This window comes from Felis catus, chromosome D4 (assembly GCF_018350175.1).
Source record: "Felis catus isolate Fca126 chromosome D4, F.catus_Fca126_mat1.0, whole genome shotgun sequence".
NCBI classification, from domain to species: domain Eukaryota; kingdom Metazoa; phylum Chordata; class Mammalia; order Carnivora; family Felidae; genus Felis; species Felis catus.
This window is the reverse complement of record NC_058380.1, coordinates 43,871,348-43,889,637: the sequence shown is the minus strand read 5'-3', so window position 1 is coordinate 43,889,637 and position 18,290 is coordinate 43,871,348. Positions and strand designations below refer to the sequence as shown.

Genomic DNA, 18,290 nt, shown 5'->3' with positions numbered 1-18,290 from the left:
GATTAGAGGGAAGTAAAAAAAGAAAAAAAAACCACTCAACTCTTTATTACTCAAAATTCAATACATTCCTGCCATCTTACATCACAGCAGGGGTTCGATTAACAACTGACACACCAAACCTCTGCTGATAGCCCTAACAAAGCTGGAACAACAACAACAACAACAACAACAACAACAACAAAAAAAAAAAAAAAAAGAGAGAGAGAGAGAGAAAGAATTTCATTGCTTAAAGCATTGAAAATGTAAACATAGTGGGGGAAAACATAAACCAACCCAGTACCTTTTTGGACTTCCTAACATTTATCTTATGGTTTAGTATTGTTTCATTTTGAATCGCAGGGTGCGAAGGAGGGAGAAATACTGTATTCTCTTGCGGAGGGCCTCTAGATGCAGGGCTTCGGTCTTGTATAAGGGATGCTTTTTTTTTTTTTAATGTTTATTTTTGACAGAGAGAGAGCGCGAGAATGAGTGGGGGAGGGGCAGAGAGAGAGAGAGAGAGAGACAGACAGACAGACAGACAGACAGACAGACAGAATCTGAAACAGGCTCCAGGCTCTGAGCTGTCAGCACGGAGCCTTAGGCGGGACTGGAACTCACGGACAGTGAGAGCATGACCTGAACCGAAGTCGGACGCTGAACCGACTCAGCCACCCATTAAAAATGTACGGGATACATTTTTAATGGTCAGTTTGGAGCTGCAGATATGATACACAGTATCTATGTGCACGCACCATAAGTTGAGTAATGGAGCTTTTGAGGGCTTTCCACAGTTGAAACGCCGCTGCTTGACACAGCCAGTCGCCAGGCCCCGGGAGGCGGCCATGACCTGGCGGCCGTCCCGGGCGCTAGCTCCCCTTCCACCTGTCCCTTGTTTGCCTTCCCCGTGAGAGAGCGCGAGGGGGCAAAGGCTGGCGGCGACATCACGCGGGGATCCCCTGCCGCTGGTCTGTTCGGGGACACGTCCACGGAGCTCCTACCCTGCCCGGGGCCGTTGCAACTTGTTTGCTCAGATAATCTGGTTCAAGTCCCTGCCTTTTAAGACGAAAAAAAACTGGGACGCAAATGTTGACGATGTAACTACCCTTTCTTTCTTTGAAAAAGCGTAACAATTTTTTTCACAGACCATCTTGCATAATAAGCACAGGCAGATACCATCCTGGAGTGATTTGGAAATAACTGTTCCTGGGGGAAAAAAGGAGACCAACCGACGGCATTCTAAAGCCCTTCTTGTGAATTAAATAAACGAGAAATACATTTGAAAAACTAACCTTAAAGACAAAAAAGCAATAAAACAATCTCTACAGGACCGTCATCAGGTTAAAATTTCACCAAATTTACTCGCTAAAAATAATCCCAGAAGCCGTCGTTTCCGCTTTTAAAGGCAGCTCTGTTTTGCGGACTGACGATAATCAACAGGTTACGGTTCGTTCGTAACGCGACTCCGCCGACTCCTTTTGCAAAACCGGCGAGGCCGCCGGCGCAACGACTACCTCCGCCACCCGCCTGGGAGGGCGCCCACGCCGGCGGGAGCGCGACCCTCGGGCGGGGCTGCGGCTGCTCCGCGTCGGGGCCGCGGGTCACGTGCTGCGGGGGCGCGGGGGGCGGGGCCGGCGGGGTATATAGCCGGGTGGCCAGAGCCTGGCTTTGAACGTCGCGTGGGACTCGTCGGACTGTGGTGTCTGCGCTAATATCGGTTGGTAGGTGCGCGCCCCCTCTGTGACCCGCGGCCTGGCCCGGGTCCCCCGCGGGGCTCCAGGCTAGGGGACTGGGCGGTGGTCCCGGAGCCTGCCCGCCTCGCGGCCTCGGGGCGGTTTCCGGGTCCGGGCTGGGAAGGGGCGGTCTCCTGGGCCTGCGCTTTCCAGTCTTGCTTTTTTTTTTTTTTCTTTCTGGAATCTCTGCCAGCAGCTTCAGTGCGGGTGTAGCTTCTTGGCTTGGTTGCGCGGTAACAGTTTCCATTTGACCCCGAAAGTACATTATCGGAAAGGAAATGTGTTAGCAAATCGTCTCCAGGCAGAACTCTGTGGGGTTCACGGCGACAGCAAGGCTGTGGGTGCTGGCGCCTGACTTGCCCCTTCGGGGTGGCTCTTACTCATTTCCTGTGTCACTGGGACCCTGGGCGACCGGAGGGTAGACTGACTAGCCCTGAAGTGGTGGACAGCGGGCCGTGCAGATAGATTCTTCCTTCCCAGGTCTGCTGCTTAGCAGTGAGGCAGTTTTATGTGGGTGTATAGTCGTTGGAGGAACTAAATGAACATTTAAAAGCCTCCTGGAATGTTTCTCAATTCCTGGGAGCCCGCCTTCCCTCTCGTGCTTTAGTCTCCCCTAGACTAGTTGCAGTCCCTTCAAAGGAAGGAATAAATTCCCCTAAAGTGCTCCATTTTATCAATGAGGTATTTATCGGTGCCTCATTTTATCACAGATGGTCCTGTCAAAGATGTCTTCTACTTGAAATCTTTTTAAAAAATGTTTTACATTTAGGGGCGCCTGCTTGGCTCAGTTGGTTAAGCCTCCAACTTCAGCTCAGGTCAGGGTCATGATCTCCCGATTAGTGAATTCCAGCCCCTGGGGCTCTGTGCTGACAGCTCAGAGCCTGGGACCTGCTTCAGATTCTGTGCCTCCCTCTCTCTCTTTGCACCTCCTGCTCTGTTTCTCTCTCTCTCTTTCAAAAAAAAAAAAAAAAGAAAAACCATTAAATTTTAATAAAAAATATTTTTAAGTAATCTCTACACCCAGCATGGGGCTTGAACTCACAACCCCGGATCAAGAGTCGCATGCTGTACTGACTGACCCAGCCAAGCACCCCTCTCTATAGTTTTATCATGGATTTTAACTTGGTCCCACAGTTTTTGTGAACAGATGTTCCTCTTCAAAAGGCATTCCTAATATCCTGGTGGAGAACAAGACAAACATCCCAATAACTTTGCTGTTTCCTATGGACCCTGTTTTCTATTGGAATTTTACCCATAAATTCTGAAAGCCGGCCTCAGAAGGTGTTTGCCTAGGGGAGAGCTGCCAGCTTGAGGCCGGGGAGAAATGCAGAAGACCACACCTACTGTATCTTGCATCTTTCTCTCGAAATTAACATTTACTTGAGTGGGGACTGAGTCTGGGAGAGTCTTACCCTGGTGTCCTGAAAGAAGTTTCTCTTCCACAGATTTCTTTCTTCAGGAGGAAAAATGGCATCTGTCGCAGTTAATCCACAACCGGTATGACCTTTAAATACAGTTTCTTGATTCCTTTCCCTCCCGTGTGTTTTGAGGAATTAACAATTTCCTCTGCCTTGGTTGCAGAGTGTGGTCACTAGGGTAGCTAACCTACCCTTGGTGAGCTCCACATACGACCTTGTCTCCTCGGCTTACATCAGCACAAAGGATCAGTATCCTTGCTTGAAGTCCGTGTGCGAGATGGCGGAGAAGGGTGTGAAGACCATCACTTCTGTGGCTGTGACGAGTGCTCTACCCATCATCCAGAAGCTGGAGCCACAAAGTGAGTTCTGATTTCTTCCTCAAGATTCAGTCCAAGGGACTGGGCAGGGGTGAGCCAGGAATTGTCTAGAGCATGTGAAAGCCAGCCTTAGGCCCCTAGCACTTAGAGGCAGCCTCAGGGAACCCCCTCTGCCTTTCCTTAGGTACATACTGCCTTTACGTAGAAACTGCTGGGTAGGGGCACTGGGGTGGCTCATTCGGTTGAGTGTCTGACTCCTGACTTTGGCTCCGGTCATGATCTCACGATTTGTGAGTTCGAGCCCCACATCAGGCTCTGTGCTGACAGTGCTGACTGTCTCCATCTCTCTGACCCTCCCCATTTGTTCTCTCTCTGCTTGCTCTCCATTTCTCTCTCAAAAATAAACTTAAAAAAAAAAAGCCCTACCACGTGGCCCTTATTATGGAAAGCGTCTGCCTCATAACAATAGCAGATGTTCAAGAGAGTTAAACAGTCCTCCAGTGATGCCTCTGTCAGCAGAGATCACAAGGGGAGCTAGTGGGTGAAATGAATAACTGATTTCCTTGGGATCACACAATATGCATGAACTATTGTCAAAAGTAACATTTTTTTGATGTACAATTAACACACCATAGAACTCACCCACTTAAAGTGTACAATTAAGTAGTTTTTAGTATATTCACAGAGTTGTGCAAGTATCTATAATCCATTTAGAACCTTTTCATCATCTCAGAAAGGGACCTCATACCAGTTTCTGTTTAGGATGTTGAAAAAGTTCTGAAAATAATGTGATAATTTCATCCCATTGTGAATGAATTTAATTAAGCCTCTGAATTATGCAGAGGTAAAACCATTTTTATTTTAAATAGTGAAAATGGTGAAGTGTATGTTTGTATTTTGCTACAATTAAAAAAAAAAAAGGATGAAACCTTACACCCATTAGCAGTCTCTCCCCATCTCCTTCCAACCCCCTTAGGCAACTACTAATCTATTTTCAGTCTTTATAGACTTCTCTTTTCTGAACCTTTAATATAAATGGAACCATAAAAAATGTTTTTCATGACTGGCTTCTTTCATTTAGCATAATGTCTTCGGGGTTTATCCATGTCGTGTTGTATCAGTGCCTTATTTTATTGTGGAATATCATTTTCCATTGTGTGGATAGATTGCATTTTACTTATTCACCAGTTGATGGACATTTGGGTTCCTTCTACTTTCGGCAATGCTAAATCTTGAATGTTACTGTGAACGTTCGTGTACAAGATTTTGTGTGGATATATGTTTTCAGGTGTCTTGGGTATATACCTAGGAGTGGGATTGCTGGGTCATATGTTAACTGCTGAAGTTTTTGAGGAACTGCCGGCTTGTTTTCCAAAGCAGCTGCACCGTTTTACATTCCCACTAGTAGTGTAGGAAGGGTTCCATTTTTTTCATGTTATTAACTGCTTTTGAGTAAAGGTTTAGATACTTCCTCTAAATGGTTAAATCATGGCCTTCTGGGATTATAAGGAACCGTTAGGGACCAATTTTCCAACTCTGCTTCTTCCCAGATGGATTTGTTACTAGTGCTTGGCTTGGCCATCATTGGAAGGGAAGCTTGGACGAAAATCTGTGCTTTGTTGGTGACGTTCAGGGTGCTGTTAGCATGCTTTTTCCTGCTAATAACCCAAAATACAGTGCCACTTACTGAATTAAGTGTAGGTAGGGATTAAACTGGACAGGAAGTGCTAATTTTTAGAATTTTCAGATACCTCATTCCCTGAATGAGGGTTCAGTTGAAGCCTGGCTTCTCTTAGCATTCACCTTAGATACCAGTTGATGAGGAAGAAGCTTCTTAGCCAGCTTCCTACCTGGCACGGCGTTGCCACTGCCTGCTGCTCCCTTCCACTTCCTTATTTCCTTGTCTGTAGAAGACAATTGCCAGCAACCTGCTAAGCCTCTTCCATCTGAGCTAGAGAAACTAGGCAGTGCGTTGTATTGTAAATGAAGATCGACATTCTTCCAATTTTTTATAAAAATGCCAAAGGTCCAAGGTATAATAGTATACGTTCTTATCTGCACTTAACATTGTCTTCATTTGTGATTCTTCTAGTTGCGGTTGCTAATACCTATGCTTGTAAGGGGCTCGACAGGATTGAGGAGAAACTGCCTATTCTGAATCAGCCAACAAACCAGGTGAGCTTGGTTGGGCAAGAGTGCCAAGGCTTGCTGTCTCACACGTCTTCATGTTCTGTCTGGTTAGCCCAGGCTGTGCGTGTCATGAACATGCCATAAACAGGAGAAATAAATTCTCCTCCTCAATGTATTTTTTTTTTTTTTAATTTTTTTTTTCAACATTTATTTATTTTTGGGACAGAGAGAGACAGAGCATGAACGGGGGAGGGGCAGAGAGAGAGGGAGACACAGAATCAGAAACAGGCTCCAGGCTCTGAGCCATCAGCCCAGAGCCTGACGCGGGGCTCGAACTCACGGGCCGCGAGATCGTGACCTGGCTGAAGTCGGACGCTTAACCGACTGCGCCACCCAGGCGCCCCTCCTCCTGAATGTATTTTTGAAACAGCGATGGCCACTCCCTTACTTGCTGAATTATTGTCAGGTTATCTCTAAGGAACAAGATGAATTTGCCCCCTTTGGTTGTCATGCTTTAGTATGATTATTGATTTGTGGCTTTGCCTCTGTAGATGATATTGCTGTCACAAATACCTGATTCCCATATGGTATTAGATAAATGAAGAGGTGGTATATAAACATTTTTCTCACGGCGTCTGAGAGCCCATCCTTTAGGATGGGGAACTGACGTCTCTGCCCAGGTGTTGACCTTCTGGGGCTGTGCTCCTAGGGCCAGGTGGGCATGGCACCACCTGTCTGTGCTCCTAGGTGTGCCTGGGCTGCTGCTCTCACTGTGAGCACTACAACATGGAAAATGCCATTCTTCTCTAGAGGATCTTTTGTACCTTATTACATGTTCATCCTAGTTCAAATGAAATACCTTGACACATTTTGTATCGTTTTACCTTATTGGCTCCTCCAGCAAAGCTTGAGCGGTGGCAGATAGGGCAGATAGATCTGCTGAGGAAATTGATGCTTATTAACTCTTGGCGATTTGCCTAAGACCTAAAGCTAGAGAGTGAAAGGCCAGATTCCTTGTTAAGCACTTCCAATGAGGCTGTCCTCGCTAAGACTATAATTCTATATTTATGCCTGTGTTTCTGATCAGCCAAGCAATCTGTTTTTTTACTTGTAGGTTGTTGCCAATGCCAGAGGTGCTATGACTGGGGCAAAAGATGCTGTGACAACTACTGTGACTGGAGCCAAGGATACCATGGCCAGCACCATCACTGGGGTGATGGACAAGACCAAAGGAGCAGTGACTGGCAGTGTGCAGAAGACCAAGTCTGTGGTCAATGGCGGCATTAACACAGTCTTGGGAAGTCGGATGATGCAGCTGGTTAGCAGTGGAGTAGAGAATGCACTCACCAAATCCGAGTTGCTGGTAGACCAGTACCTCCCTCTCACTGAGAAAGAACTAGGTAATTGGATATTTGTCTTGAACTCATAGTTTATATCTTAAATCTGTCTTTTAAAACTGCTTAAATCTGTCTTTTAAAACTGCTTCATTGAGATCTACTTCGTATACCAAAAGTCACCTGTTTGATTCTGAGTTGTTTCATATAGAATTCTACATAGTAAGCTTGGAAACTTTGGGAGAAATTAACTTAGAGAAATTTTCTATAAATGGGTTATTTTCAGTGGGCTGCTTTACAGAATCATTAAACATTTAGTGCCTACTATGTGCCAGATACTGTGTTGCCCAAGAAGCTCACTGATAGGGGTGGGGGGTGGGGGGGGTTGAGACACGTGTAGATAAAGATGTCAGATGCAGTGATATGTGTGTTTTGGGTGGTCAAGCCCAGAAGCAGACAGGAGCTGTCCTGGGGGGATGAGAGCATAATTGCTAGGTGGGTGGGTAGAATCAACAAGGTAAGATCCAGGTTAGAGGCCAGGCCTCCTCACTTCTAGGTGTGATCCCTTGGGATTTTTGTTCCTTTATTTCTAATTTCAGAAAAAGAAGCAAAAAAGGTTGAAGGGTTTGATACGGTTCAGAAGCCAAGTTATTACATTAGGCTGGGATCCCTGTCTACCAAGCTCCGCTCACGTGCCTACCAGCAGGCTCTCAGCAGGGTTAAAGAAGCCAAGCAAAAAAGCCAAGAGACCATTTCTCAGCTCCATTCCACTGTTAACCTGGTGAGTAGAACTTCATTTAAAGGTAGCTAAAGTGAGCCCATCCCTCTGGAGGGATGAGAGAAATGTAATCATGACATCCAGGAATTTTAATCTTGTGAACAACCCAGTAGAAAAATGGGCAAAGAGTTATACAGACAACTCACCTAAAAGGAACGATAAATGGCTGAAATACATGAAGCGATGTTAGTCTTCTTCTGAGGGGCCAAGTTCCAGATGCTTCCCCTGGCCTATCACAGTGGCAAAATTTGATGCTGTGGGCAGTGAGGTAGAGAAAGAGGTGTGCCTATACTTGTGCTTTCCTGGGGGATACGAGGGATTGTTCTGGGCAAGTTACAAACACACCTATGCCTTAGGCAGTTTTACTTTTAGAAATGTTTCCTTGTAGGAGCTCCTGGGTGGCTCCATCAGTTAAATGTTCCACTTCGGTTCAGGTCATGATCTCAGTGTTTGCTTGTGGGTTTGAGCCCTGAGTCAGGCTCTGTGCTGACAGCTTGGAGCCTGGAGCCTGCTTTGGATTCTGTGTCTCCCTCTCTCTCTGCCCCTTCCCTGCTCATGCTCTGTCTCTGTCTGTCAACAATAAATAAACGTTTAAAAAAAATGTTTCTTTATAGATGCACAGATAAGTTTAGAGTTACAAAACACTATAAACGATGCCTGTCAACTAATCGGAAAGTAATTAAATTGATACATCATAAAAGACTTGTGTAGCCATTAAAGATTGCCAAGTTGCAAAACAGTCTGTATTGTACTATTCTTAGAGCTGGTTTCTTCTTGGAAGGGGAAAGAGGTAGCTGGCAACAGGGAAGAGGGCAACAGGGAAGAGGGGGTTTTAATTCCTTTTCCTTTTGTAATTTTATGTTTTATGTATATACATGTTAAATTTGAGTTACCTTACCTGTGCTAAAGTGGACGTAAATTTGGAGACAGTGGTTTAATAAATAGAGGCAGTAAAAAACTATGATTACTTGGTTGATTTACAAAAACTGGTAATAAGTAACAGCGATAGTGGGGACAACTCTCCTTAAACTCTCATGGAAATTCTTGTTTTTTATATTATCTGATTTATAGCCTCTGAGAACCGGCTAATATGAATGCATGTCTGACTGGTTTGTTCCTTTGTGTTATTTCAACATACTCTAGATTGAATTTGCCAGGAAGAATGTGCAGAGTGCCAACCAGAAAATTCAAGGTGCTCAGGATAAGTTCTATCTCTCCTGGGTGGAATGGAAGAGAAGCATTGGCCATGATGATACAGATGAATCCCACTGTGCTGAGGTGAGACACTGGGGAGAGTCATCCAGTACAGTTTCTGAAGATGTTCTTATTTTTCATTTCCATTTTCCCATTATTCCTCTTAGAATACTGTCTTCTATCACAAGTTTGAACAATACTGGGTACATAGGTTGTTCAGTGACAGAAAAGCAAAATGTGCAGTAATTTAACCTACAGACCCACGTCTTGCCCATATCAGAATACAACTAAATGAGAAACTTAGGCCTTGCCCTCATAAGGGGCACAGACTCACAGGTGATATGGCATTTTTATTGCCACAGTGCTTTCTGCTAGCATCAACACAGGTGCTATGAGAATGTATAGGAAAGGAACCTAACTCAGCCTTAGAGAAAGGATGGGTGAGTCAGATGGCTTCCTGGAAGAGAGGAGTGCTAAGTTGAGGTCTAATGGGTGAATAAACTAGGTGGAAGGGCAGTAAGGGCCCGGATGTTCCAGGCAGAAGAAATACCATGCTGTAGTCCTAGAAAGTGGTTCTTTGGTTTCCCAAAGCTCATATGCCTACTGAAAAGTGGACAGAACTGCTCTTGTATTCTTGGGTTCTTATGAGGATTTTGAAAAGTCAAAGAATCCACATACGTGGTAGACACATACCCAGTTTACTGTAATTGAACTGACTGCTAAATAGCCCTGTTGGATTCACTGCTAATTTTTAAACTTGCTTTATTTTTAGCACATTGAGTCACGTACTCTTGCTATTGCCCGCAACCTGACTCAGCAGCTCCAGACCACGTGCCACACCCTGCTGTCCAACATCCAGGGGTTACCACAGAACATCCAGGATCAGGCCAGTCACGTGGGGGTGATGGCTGGTGACATCTACTCAGTGTTCCGCAACGCTGCCTCCTTTAAGGAAGTGTCTGACGGCCTCCTCACTTCTAGCAAGGGGCAGCTGCAGAAAATGAAGGAGTCTTTAGATGATGTGATGGATTATCTTGTTAACAACACACCTCTCAACTGGCTGGTAGGTCCCTTTTATCCTCAGCTGACCGAGTCTCAGAATGCTCAGGACCAAGGTGCAGAGAAGGACACAACCAGTCAGGCCCAGCAGCCTCAGCACAAAACACATTAAACCTGTCCTTGTCACCAGTAGATGGTTCAGCCAGCCAGATGAGCCTTTCTGTTCTGTTGAAATTAACCTGCTAGACAACTCGGAATTGGGGAAGCAGCTAGCTGGGAAAAACGTCCCCAGTTGTAGTCTTTTCTAACTGGATTCAGAGCTTTAAAATTTCTGGCATCAGCCGATGTGTTCTATTGTTTACCTGGCTGGTAAGAAAAGAATGCTAGATGATACATTGGTCGAACTCACAAAAAGTTTCAGTGCTTTATGGTCTCAGCGTGTTAGCCTTGTTGCTGTTTATTTGTATTGAATAAAAACACCTTCGTGTGGGCTGTGGTGTGAACTGGTGTCTGCTCCGGTTTGGTCTGAGCAGGCTTTGTCACTGATTGGTCTCACCAAGCATGGCTGTACAACTTCAGTTTTTTATTTTTCGTAAAGGAATGTCCCCTATGAATTCAATAAAATTCACTGCAGAATAGATTGATTTTATGCTGTGTGTTCCATGTGCTTCGTGTGTTGCTTTCATAGAGCTGCTTGGCCTGCATGATGGGGTTATTAACACACATCTGTGAATTCCAACTGGCCCAGTGGGGAACTTGGCAGGGTAATAACATTAGAAGTGCTAAAAATGGAGGGTTTCACAACAAATTAAAATTTAAACAAATTAAAAGCTAATGTGCATACCAGAATTTTTACAAGGTGACAGTTGTTGCCTTTATCTCCCCATTCACTCAACCTCTGAGGGGTTTTTAGGCCAGTAGAAGTCTACTTATGGCTGAAAAGGAATCAAAACTGAAAGGAAGCAATTGGCATCAGTTTCCTGTAAAGGCAGTATGCCTTTCTTGGTAAAGGGCTGTTGAAAGCGAGAGCCCTGAACCGAGACTAGTCAGTGTCCAGTCTCAGCTCAATTTGACTTGCCATGTTGTCACTTTGGGAGAAAGTCACTAACAATAGTTGGGGAGATACCTTTAGGAATAATTAGAAATAGAAAGACTTTTAGACTTTGGATCCTTCTGTAGGAAAGGATTCTTCTTCCCTCCACCTGAGAGTGTTCAGACTTCTAGTCCCTCAGTGTTGGTCAACTAGGGAGGAAATCTCATGAATCTCCTTGTAACAAAACTGCAGGATGCCAAACTGTTTAAAAAACAACTTGTCAAATAGAGCTACATACTTCTGCCTGTCCCTGCGAAAAGGATAGCAAGGCAGCTCTTTAGAGCTGAAGTCTAAGGTTTGTCTCTTTATATTCTGGTTCCTCCCTCCCCTTTCTCCCCAAGAAAACAAGGAGGCCGCGCGTAACCGCATGTGCCCTTGATGTGAATGAGACCATCAAAGCTTACAAAGTGACAGAACTAAGTTTTGCCCCTTGAGGTAACTCCAGGAATCAGTAAACAGGTGAGATGAATTGGAGGGGAGAGACTCACTGAGATACTTGAAGCCAAGAAGTATCTAGTTACTGGGAAGGTGGACTGCCACAATTCCATGGGCTTCCGGGATGGAAACCCACCCATTCACTTGCTTGCCTGGTCCCAAGAACTGGCATTTTCTAGAGCAACTGACTCTTAAATATTTTTTAACTTCTTCATCCTAATGGGACATGACCTTGCCCCTCCCTCTCAAAACTCCAAGGCTCCTATCTTGTGGTTTGTTCTAATTGGTTGGTAAATTACATACCGTAGCTATACACATACTTTCTTACCCTGAACATAAACTTGTTTTCCCATTATGAAAGTTACAGGGCCAACTGAACTGCTTATGGAAAGGAGACCATTCTCAAAGCTATTCATGAACAAGACTACTTAGCTTCCAGAAAAACAGCACTAGCCCTCATTTTTTTGCCATGAGCTGTGCTCACTTGTGGTTTTGTCTGGCTTTGTGTCTCAAGTTTGTGCCCATGTGCATTCCATTCTGTTGTCAACGTGTCTCAAAATCCATGGTCTTGCATCTTACAGCTTTATTGTTGCATAAACTGGCAGTTTGGTTTAACAGATTTTTTCCCCAAGGAGGACAGTTCTAGTGAGAAAAAAAAGCCGATTAAGCACAATATCTAACTATGGACGGTTTTTAAACATTTGGCTGCATGAAGGCTGATGTGGCATGCTTGAGTGTTCAAAGGTTTTTTGTTTTTTGGGGTTTTTTTCCTTTGTAATAATAACATGGACTCTGGATAGTTCTGGGTAAAAAAATCAAAAGAATATGGTGTGCTAGCCATTCATCTCTTAGCCTTAGTATTTTCACCTGTAATGTAAAATTAGTGACGCTTCAACAGATGAAAGTGAAATGTTTGAGGATGGGATGTCTTTCTGTTTTGCACTAGAGGCATAGGGGGACACCACTGTGGGGCAGTGACATACAGCATCTTTAAGTTGCCAGTCCAGGTGTAATATCAGGACGTGATTAGGAAAATCTATCCACTATCAAAGTGCAGTGTAGGTATTGAAGAGCTAATGAACTGAGAAGGGAAAAACTGAAATTTGGTCTATCTGAAATCTCTCTTCTAGAATATCATTTAGCTCATAGAGGTGGCTGGTGAGGGAAGGAGGAATAAAGAGCAGGATAGATACTTGTGCACCAGTCTTTAAGGAAATGGAGTCTAAATGATGCCTGGGAGAGCAGATGTGGGGGTATGGAAAGGAGGGCCTTTTGCCGGTCTGATCTCCCTGATCTCCCTGTGCTCTCATGGACTTGGGACTGTCCCAGCTCCAAGAGTGACCTAGTACTGAGTCTGCATGGATGATGGTCTCGTGAGATGTAGGTGGCTTTGTTATCCTATCTATGTAGCTGCGTTACAAAGTGATTTAATTTGGTATTTGAGTTCCTAGTAGTATAAGGCATGGACTCTGCCCTGATGAAAATGGTAAAACCAGAAACTGCTCAAGAGACTTTTATGGTCTTAGGGGAAGCTTGTTGATGAACATTCAAGTAATATCCTGGTATAGGACATTGTTTATCCCTCACTCTGTTCCAGGCTGCCAATTTAAAAATTCCCTACCTATATTATAAAGTTAACCTGCAAAATATTACACTTCAGCATAAGGCAGTATAGGAATGGCAGGGCAACAATTTGAGTTTTCAGTTTTATTGACTAAAGCAAAAGGGAATGCTAACTTAGGTGATATTTCCTGTGAGATGGGGAAAAAAACGTTCTAATGTCTTCTAGAACTTAGGAAAGGAGTGCCTGGATGGTTCAGTCAGTTAAATAAGTGTCCGACTCTTGGTTTTGACTCTGGTCATGATTTCATGGTTCGTGAGTTCTTGGACAGTGTGCAGAGCCTTGGGATTCTCTCTCTCTCTTTGTGTCTCTGCCCCTCCCTTGCTCATGCTTGCTCTGTCTCAAAATAAACTAAAAAAAAAAGGAAAGTGTTAACTACATCTTACAAAAGTAGTGAATAGATTAAATGGTACTTTTACGTAGGTAGTGTTGGAGAACTAGTTACCACTTAAATTATGTCTTCATGTCTCTTGGGTATATGTGTGGGAATGGAATGGAGAGTAGGTCATAGACACCATGTGTTTACTTGTTTGAGAAACTGCCAAACTGTTTTCCAAAGTGGCTGTACTATTGTACGTGCCCACCAGCAAGGTATGAGGATTCTGTTTTCTCCACATCTTCACCAACACTTGTATTTTGGCTTTTATTCCATCCATCCACTTATTTATTTATTTTTTTAAGGTTTTAAAAAATGTTTATTTTTGAGAGAGAGACCAAGGAAGGGAGGGGCAGAGAGAGGGGGGAACAGAGGATTTGAAGTGGGCTCCATGCTGACAGCAGAGCGACTGATGTGGGGCTGGAAAACCCCAAACTGCCAGATCCTGAGCTGAGCTGAACTGAGATGCTTAACTGACTGAGCCACCCAGGTGCCCCTATCCAACCATTTAAATTAAAGCTTAGCGTTAATAAGAGTAGATGTTGAATTGTGTGAATGAAGCACTTCAACTTTTGTTTTGTCTGCACAGGCTAGAGCACAGGAAAACTCAGCTAAGGAGGTAGTTAATGGATCAATCAGGCTGACCCCCGTGTATAAAATGAACTCTTGGCATGGTTAACAGCACACCAGGGAGTGTTCTGCCCTCTTTGTCTATGCCAGGGATTATCAACTGGAGAAATTGACAAAATGCAGATTCATGGGTTCCACCTCCAGAGAATCTGGTTACTAGTCTGGTGGTAGTACCAGATATCTGCAGTTTTTAAAAGCATCCCTTAGGGGCGCCTGGGTGGCTCAGTCGATTAAGCGTCCTACTTCGGCTCAGGGCATGATCTTGCGGTCCGTGAGTTCGAGCCCCGCCTGGAGCCTATTTCAGATTCTGTGTCTCCCTCTCTCTGACCCTCCCCCATTCACGCTCTGTCTCTCTCTGTCTCAAAAATAAATAAACGTTAAAAAAAAAATTTAAAAAAAAAGAAAGAAAAAAGCATCCCTTAAAAAAAAAATCAAAGCATCCCTTAAAATAGAAAGCATCATCCCTAGTGATTCTACTGTAGGTGACCCACTGAATATTGTTAGAGAAGCAAAGGAAACAGGACTAGGGTTACCTATAGTTCCTTCTCTCCAAACAAGACTCCCAGTGTGGGTTCCATAAAGTGTCCTAAGACCTACGCTTGATTTACCTGCTCAAACAAATGGAATACACAGGAGTTAACAGTGACTAGCTGAATGCTGTGCAATGGATACATACCAAGGATCACTTTGTGATCGGTGTCAACCTGCTCCCTTTGCTAAGAGTTCTAATCACTTCCACAGACTCTTGTTGGCTGAGGACAAAGCATCAGGGTACAAGAGGGTGTTTCTACAGTAGGGAAGGTGATGTGCACCAGGGGATGGTACTCAGTGTTCATGTAAAACAGAACAGTGTTCATGTAAAACAGTGTTCATGTGAAACAGAGTTCTGTAGCTCACAAGCACATAAACAAGCTGCATATGCAATCTGTTCTGGGTGGTGAGACGTTTGTGCTAAATCGAACTCTCACCAGGGTTTATCTTATGTATTTGGTGATAGAGCTAGTCACTACCTCTTGCATGATCCTTTCATAACCCTAGAAATCAAATTACTTTTATACAAACTTAAATTTCAGTTTCTTCTTGTCACTACATTAGTGCTTGTATACTTACTCTATTTCAAAATAAACCAATTTTCCTGATTCTGTGTCATATCAGCATTGCATATACACCTTTACCAGCAAGTTACCTTCCCACAGATGTTATTTTTATTTCTGTAATAGTCTCACCTTAGCCAGGGCACCAGGCCACCAAGCACTAGCCTACTGTTAGGCAAATTAGAAAATGGCACCTTATAGTGCCACCTTCTGGAAAGTTGTTATAATAAATATGCGAATCAATGAAGTCTATGTTATGAAAGGTGCCCCAGAGGTTGTATGAACAACAGGTTGCAGGAATCCTAGCATGGTTACTTGGTTTCCTGAAAAGCATGTGTTGATGGTTTCCTGTCCTTTCAGGGGGGACTATGATTATCTCATTAATTCTATAGTAAGTACCGGATTCTTGAGTGTGGCCTCTATCCCTGAATGGGTTTTCTCTGAAACAGACTCCTTACACTCCATCAATGGTCCAAACTACACTTGCTCACGTCAATGAAAAAGGATTTATTTTATAGATGTGTGAAATGATTTCTCTTGTGCCACATTTCTCATGAAGATGGTCAGGCACAATCACTACATTTTACATTAAACTCAGCATGGAAACTTGATGGATTGTGACTACCTCTTAGTTGTCCTACCCTCTATTCACAGCCTCCAAGTAGGTTTTACTGGTAGCCAAGAATTTAATGGGCATTATACACTCTGGATCATTCTGGATATATGGAAGGAGAATTATTCACATAACTCTTGTAAAGCATCTCAGGTACTAGAGATTTTTTTTTTTTTTTTTTTTTTTGATAGTGGTGCTGTAAACTTTTCTCCAAAAATTCTGAGTTTGGGATCCCCAACCTTCTGCAAAGATAGGACAAGTTAGGTGACTTTGGAGGTAGTGTGTGTGTGTGTGGGTGGGTACTTAAGGAACATATGAAAATAAAAGCTACTCTTTACTGAGCACCTTTTACAAGTTAGGCTCATTCTACCTTCATTCTTCATCTGTAACCAAATCAGGTATCTTCCTCATGTGAGAGGTGAGGAGACAGGTTGAAAAGAGGTGGGTGGTAGGATGGGGTTTTAGTTTGATGTCTTACTGTTGTCAAAGTGCATGCATTTTTTTTTTTTTTTTTTTTTTTTTTTTTCTGTTCTAGCACTCTAGCTCTCTGATAAGAGAAAACTGCAGCTTGCCTCTTTGGGGCCCAGAAAATCTCTCTGCCTGTATCTTCTTGTGTTGTACCTTCCTGTTCTATTTTATATTTGATAAAAACAAAGTCATATTGGATGTTAAAACATAGTATTAACAGACATAGTTTAGAAGAGAGAGCTAAGTAAGGTGTATCTTTTAACCTACTAAAGCTCAAATCGCAATAGTTGGCTTGTCTGACTGATGCTCTGAATCAATTTGTATAAGCATTGCTGGCTTTGGTGGATGTCAGGTTGGATCGAATCTTTGCAAGGCAAACATTGATAAATAGCTAGAATGTAGTTTGATCTACCCAAACTGAGAGCCTCAAGAATAAATGGTAGAAGTTTGTACCTCAGGCCAGACAGTTCTCTGAGCACCTGAGTTCTTTGGGAAGATAAACAAGATTCCCTCTTCTTGTCTGTTTTTCCTCTTGTTTCATTTTTACTCTTTCTTAATTGTGAAATGTACACAGCATCAAATTTACCATTTTAGCCATTCTTTTTTTTTTTTTTTTAATGTTTATTCGTTTTTGAGAGATGGAGACACAGCATGAGGGGGGGAGGGGCAGAGAGAGAGAGGGAGACACATAATCTGAAGCAGGCTTCTGGCTCTGAGCTGTCAGCACAGAGTTCAACGCAGGGCCCGAACTCATAAACCGTGAAATCATGACCTGAGCTGAAGTCGGACGCTTAACTGACTATGCCACCCAGGCGCCCCCATTTTAGCCATTCTTAAGCGTACAATTCAATGGCATTAGGTACATTCACCATGTTGTGCCATCATTATCACTTTCTATTTCTAGAACTTTATCATTATTCCAAGCATAAACTGTAACTATTAAACAGTAACTCCTCACTCTTCCCTCCTGTTGTCTGCATTTTGATGGATTTTTGTTGTTTTGCCTCTGTTAGATAATTAGCTAACTTTTTTTCTCTGCTATCAAGATTCCAGCCTTTAGTAATTTATTATACCTTACTAATTTTCTGCTTTTAATCTGCTGTCGCCTAAGAAACATCGCATAGCTTATCAAAATTGTATGTAAAGTAAGAGCTAATAGAACTTCTTATCCCTAAAAGCCTTTCCTATGCAGAGAAGAATAGGACTTTGGGATGGCTGTTTCAACTATTAAAACACCTTTTCCTTCCTCAGTTCCTAGACGTTTCCCAAAAGGGTTATATTTGTAAGTCAGACTTCTGGAAAAGTGGAATATTACTACTGATTTTAAGAGAATAGTAGATTAATAGATGAATAACTGGAAATGCCTTACATTTTGTATTTTCAAGAAAACTTTCATTTAGTAAGTTCCCCCCTAGTTAGTTTCATTTTAAAGAGAAGTTTTATAATATGAGTGAACTGTGGTAATATGACTAAACACCTTTCAGGAAGCATGGCTATGGAGAAAGGGAGGCTCATTCGCATGCAGTAGTAATCAGGGTCTCCATGAGGACAGTGCAGTTCACTAGTGTTTGTTTTAATATCCAAGATTCTTCTTTTACAGGTATTTGATTTCACTGCTATAGACTTGACATCTGAGACTGATGAAATTCCAGATATTATTGCTTTGGAAGAGGAGGATGGGTCAGATCATTCACATGCTAATGGCCCCGTGTCCTCTCAGGGCCAAATGTTGAATAACTAACAAGAAAATACTCCTTTTGGCTGAATACACAATTTGTGTCACAGTAAACTTCAAGCTTGCTTGCGTGTTTATTCCTGAGGTTTTGGGGATTAATCTATTGTGGGTTAATCTATTCTTTTTTTTCTTTGGCTGCTTGGTCTTAATTGTAATGAAACTGATTGATCTAAACTTTTGTAAGAGAACCTCGTTCTGTATCATATATCATTTTATATGATTCTTCAAAATTTAATTATTGAAATGCCTATAATAAAAATGGTGCTGTATAATCTTGAGTTAGTGACTTTTTTTTTTTAATATACTAATGTAATGGACATTTGTTTTTGTTTTTATTTTTGGCCTC

General features: G+C 43.0%; 1 protein-coding gene across 2 annotated transcripts; it reads left to right on the top strand.

Moving 5' to 3' along the window:
* Positions 1-1,589: 1,589 nt before the first annotated feature.
* Positions 1,590-18,216, top strand: PLIN2 (perilipin 2). Of its 2 annotated transcripts, XM_023242345.2 has the most exons (9): positions 1,590-1,697; positions 3,155-3,206; positions 3,291-3,486; positions 5,537-5,619; positions 6,689-6,974; positions 7,508-7,689; positions 8,830-8,964; positions 9,653-9,943; positions 17,810-18,216. In XM_023242345.2, exons 2-9 carry the CDS (start codon positions 3,177-3,179, stop codon positions 17,948-17,950), a joined length of 1,344 nt encoding a protein of 447 aa, XP_023098113.2. In that variant the 5' UTR covers positions 1,590-1,697; positions 3,155-3,176; the 3' UTR covers positions 17,951-18,216. The 2 variants fall into 2 exon arrangements, with proteins under 2 accessions (XP_023098113.2, XP_023098114.2); XM_023242346.2 differs by lacking the exon at positions 17,810-18,216 and having other exon boundaries at positions 9,653-10,517.
* Positions 18,217-18,290: the final 74 nt, after the last annotated feature.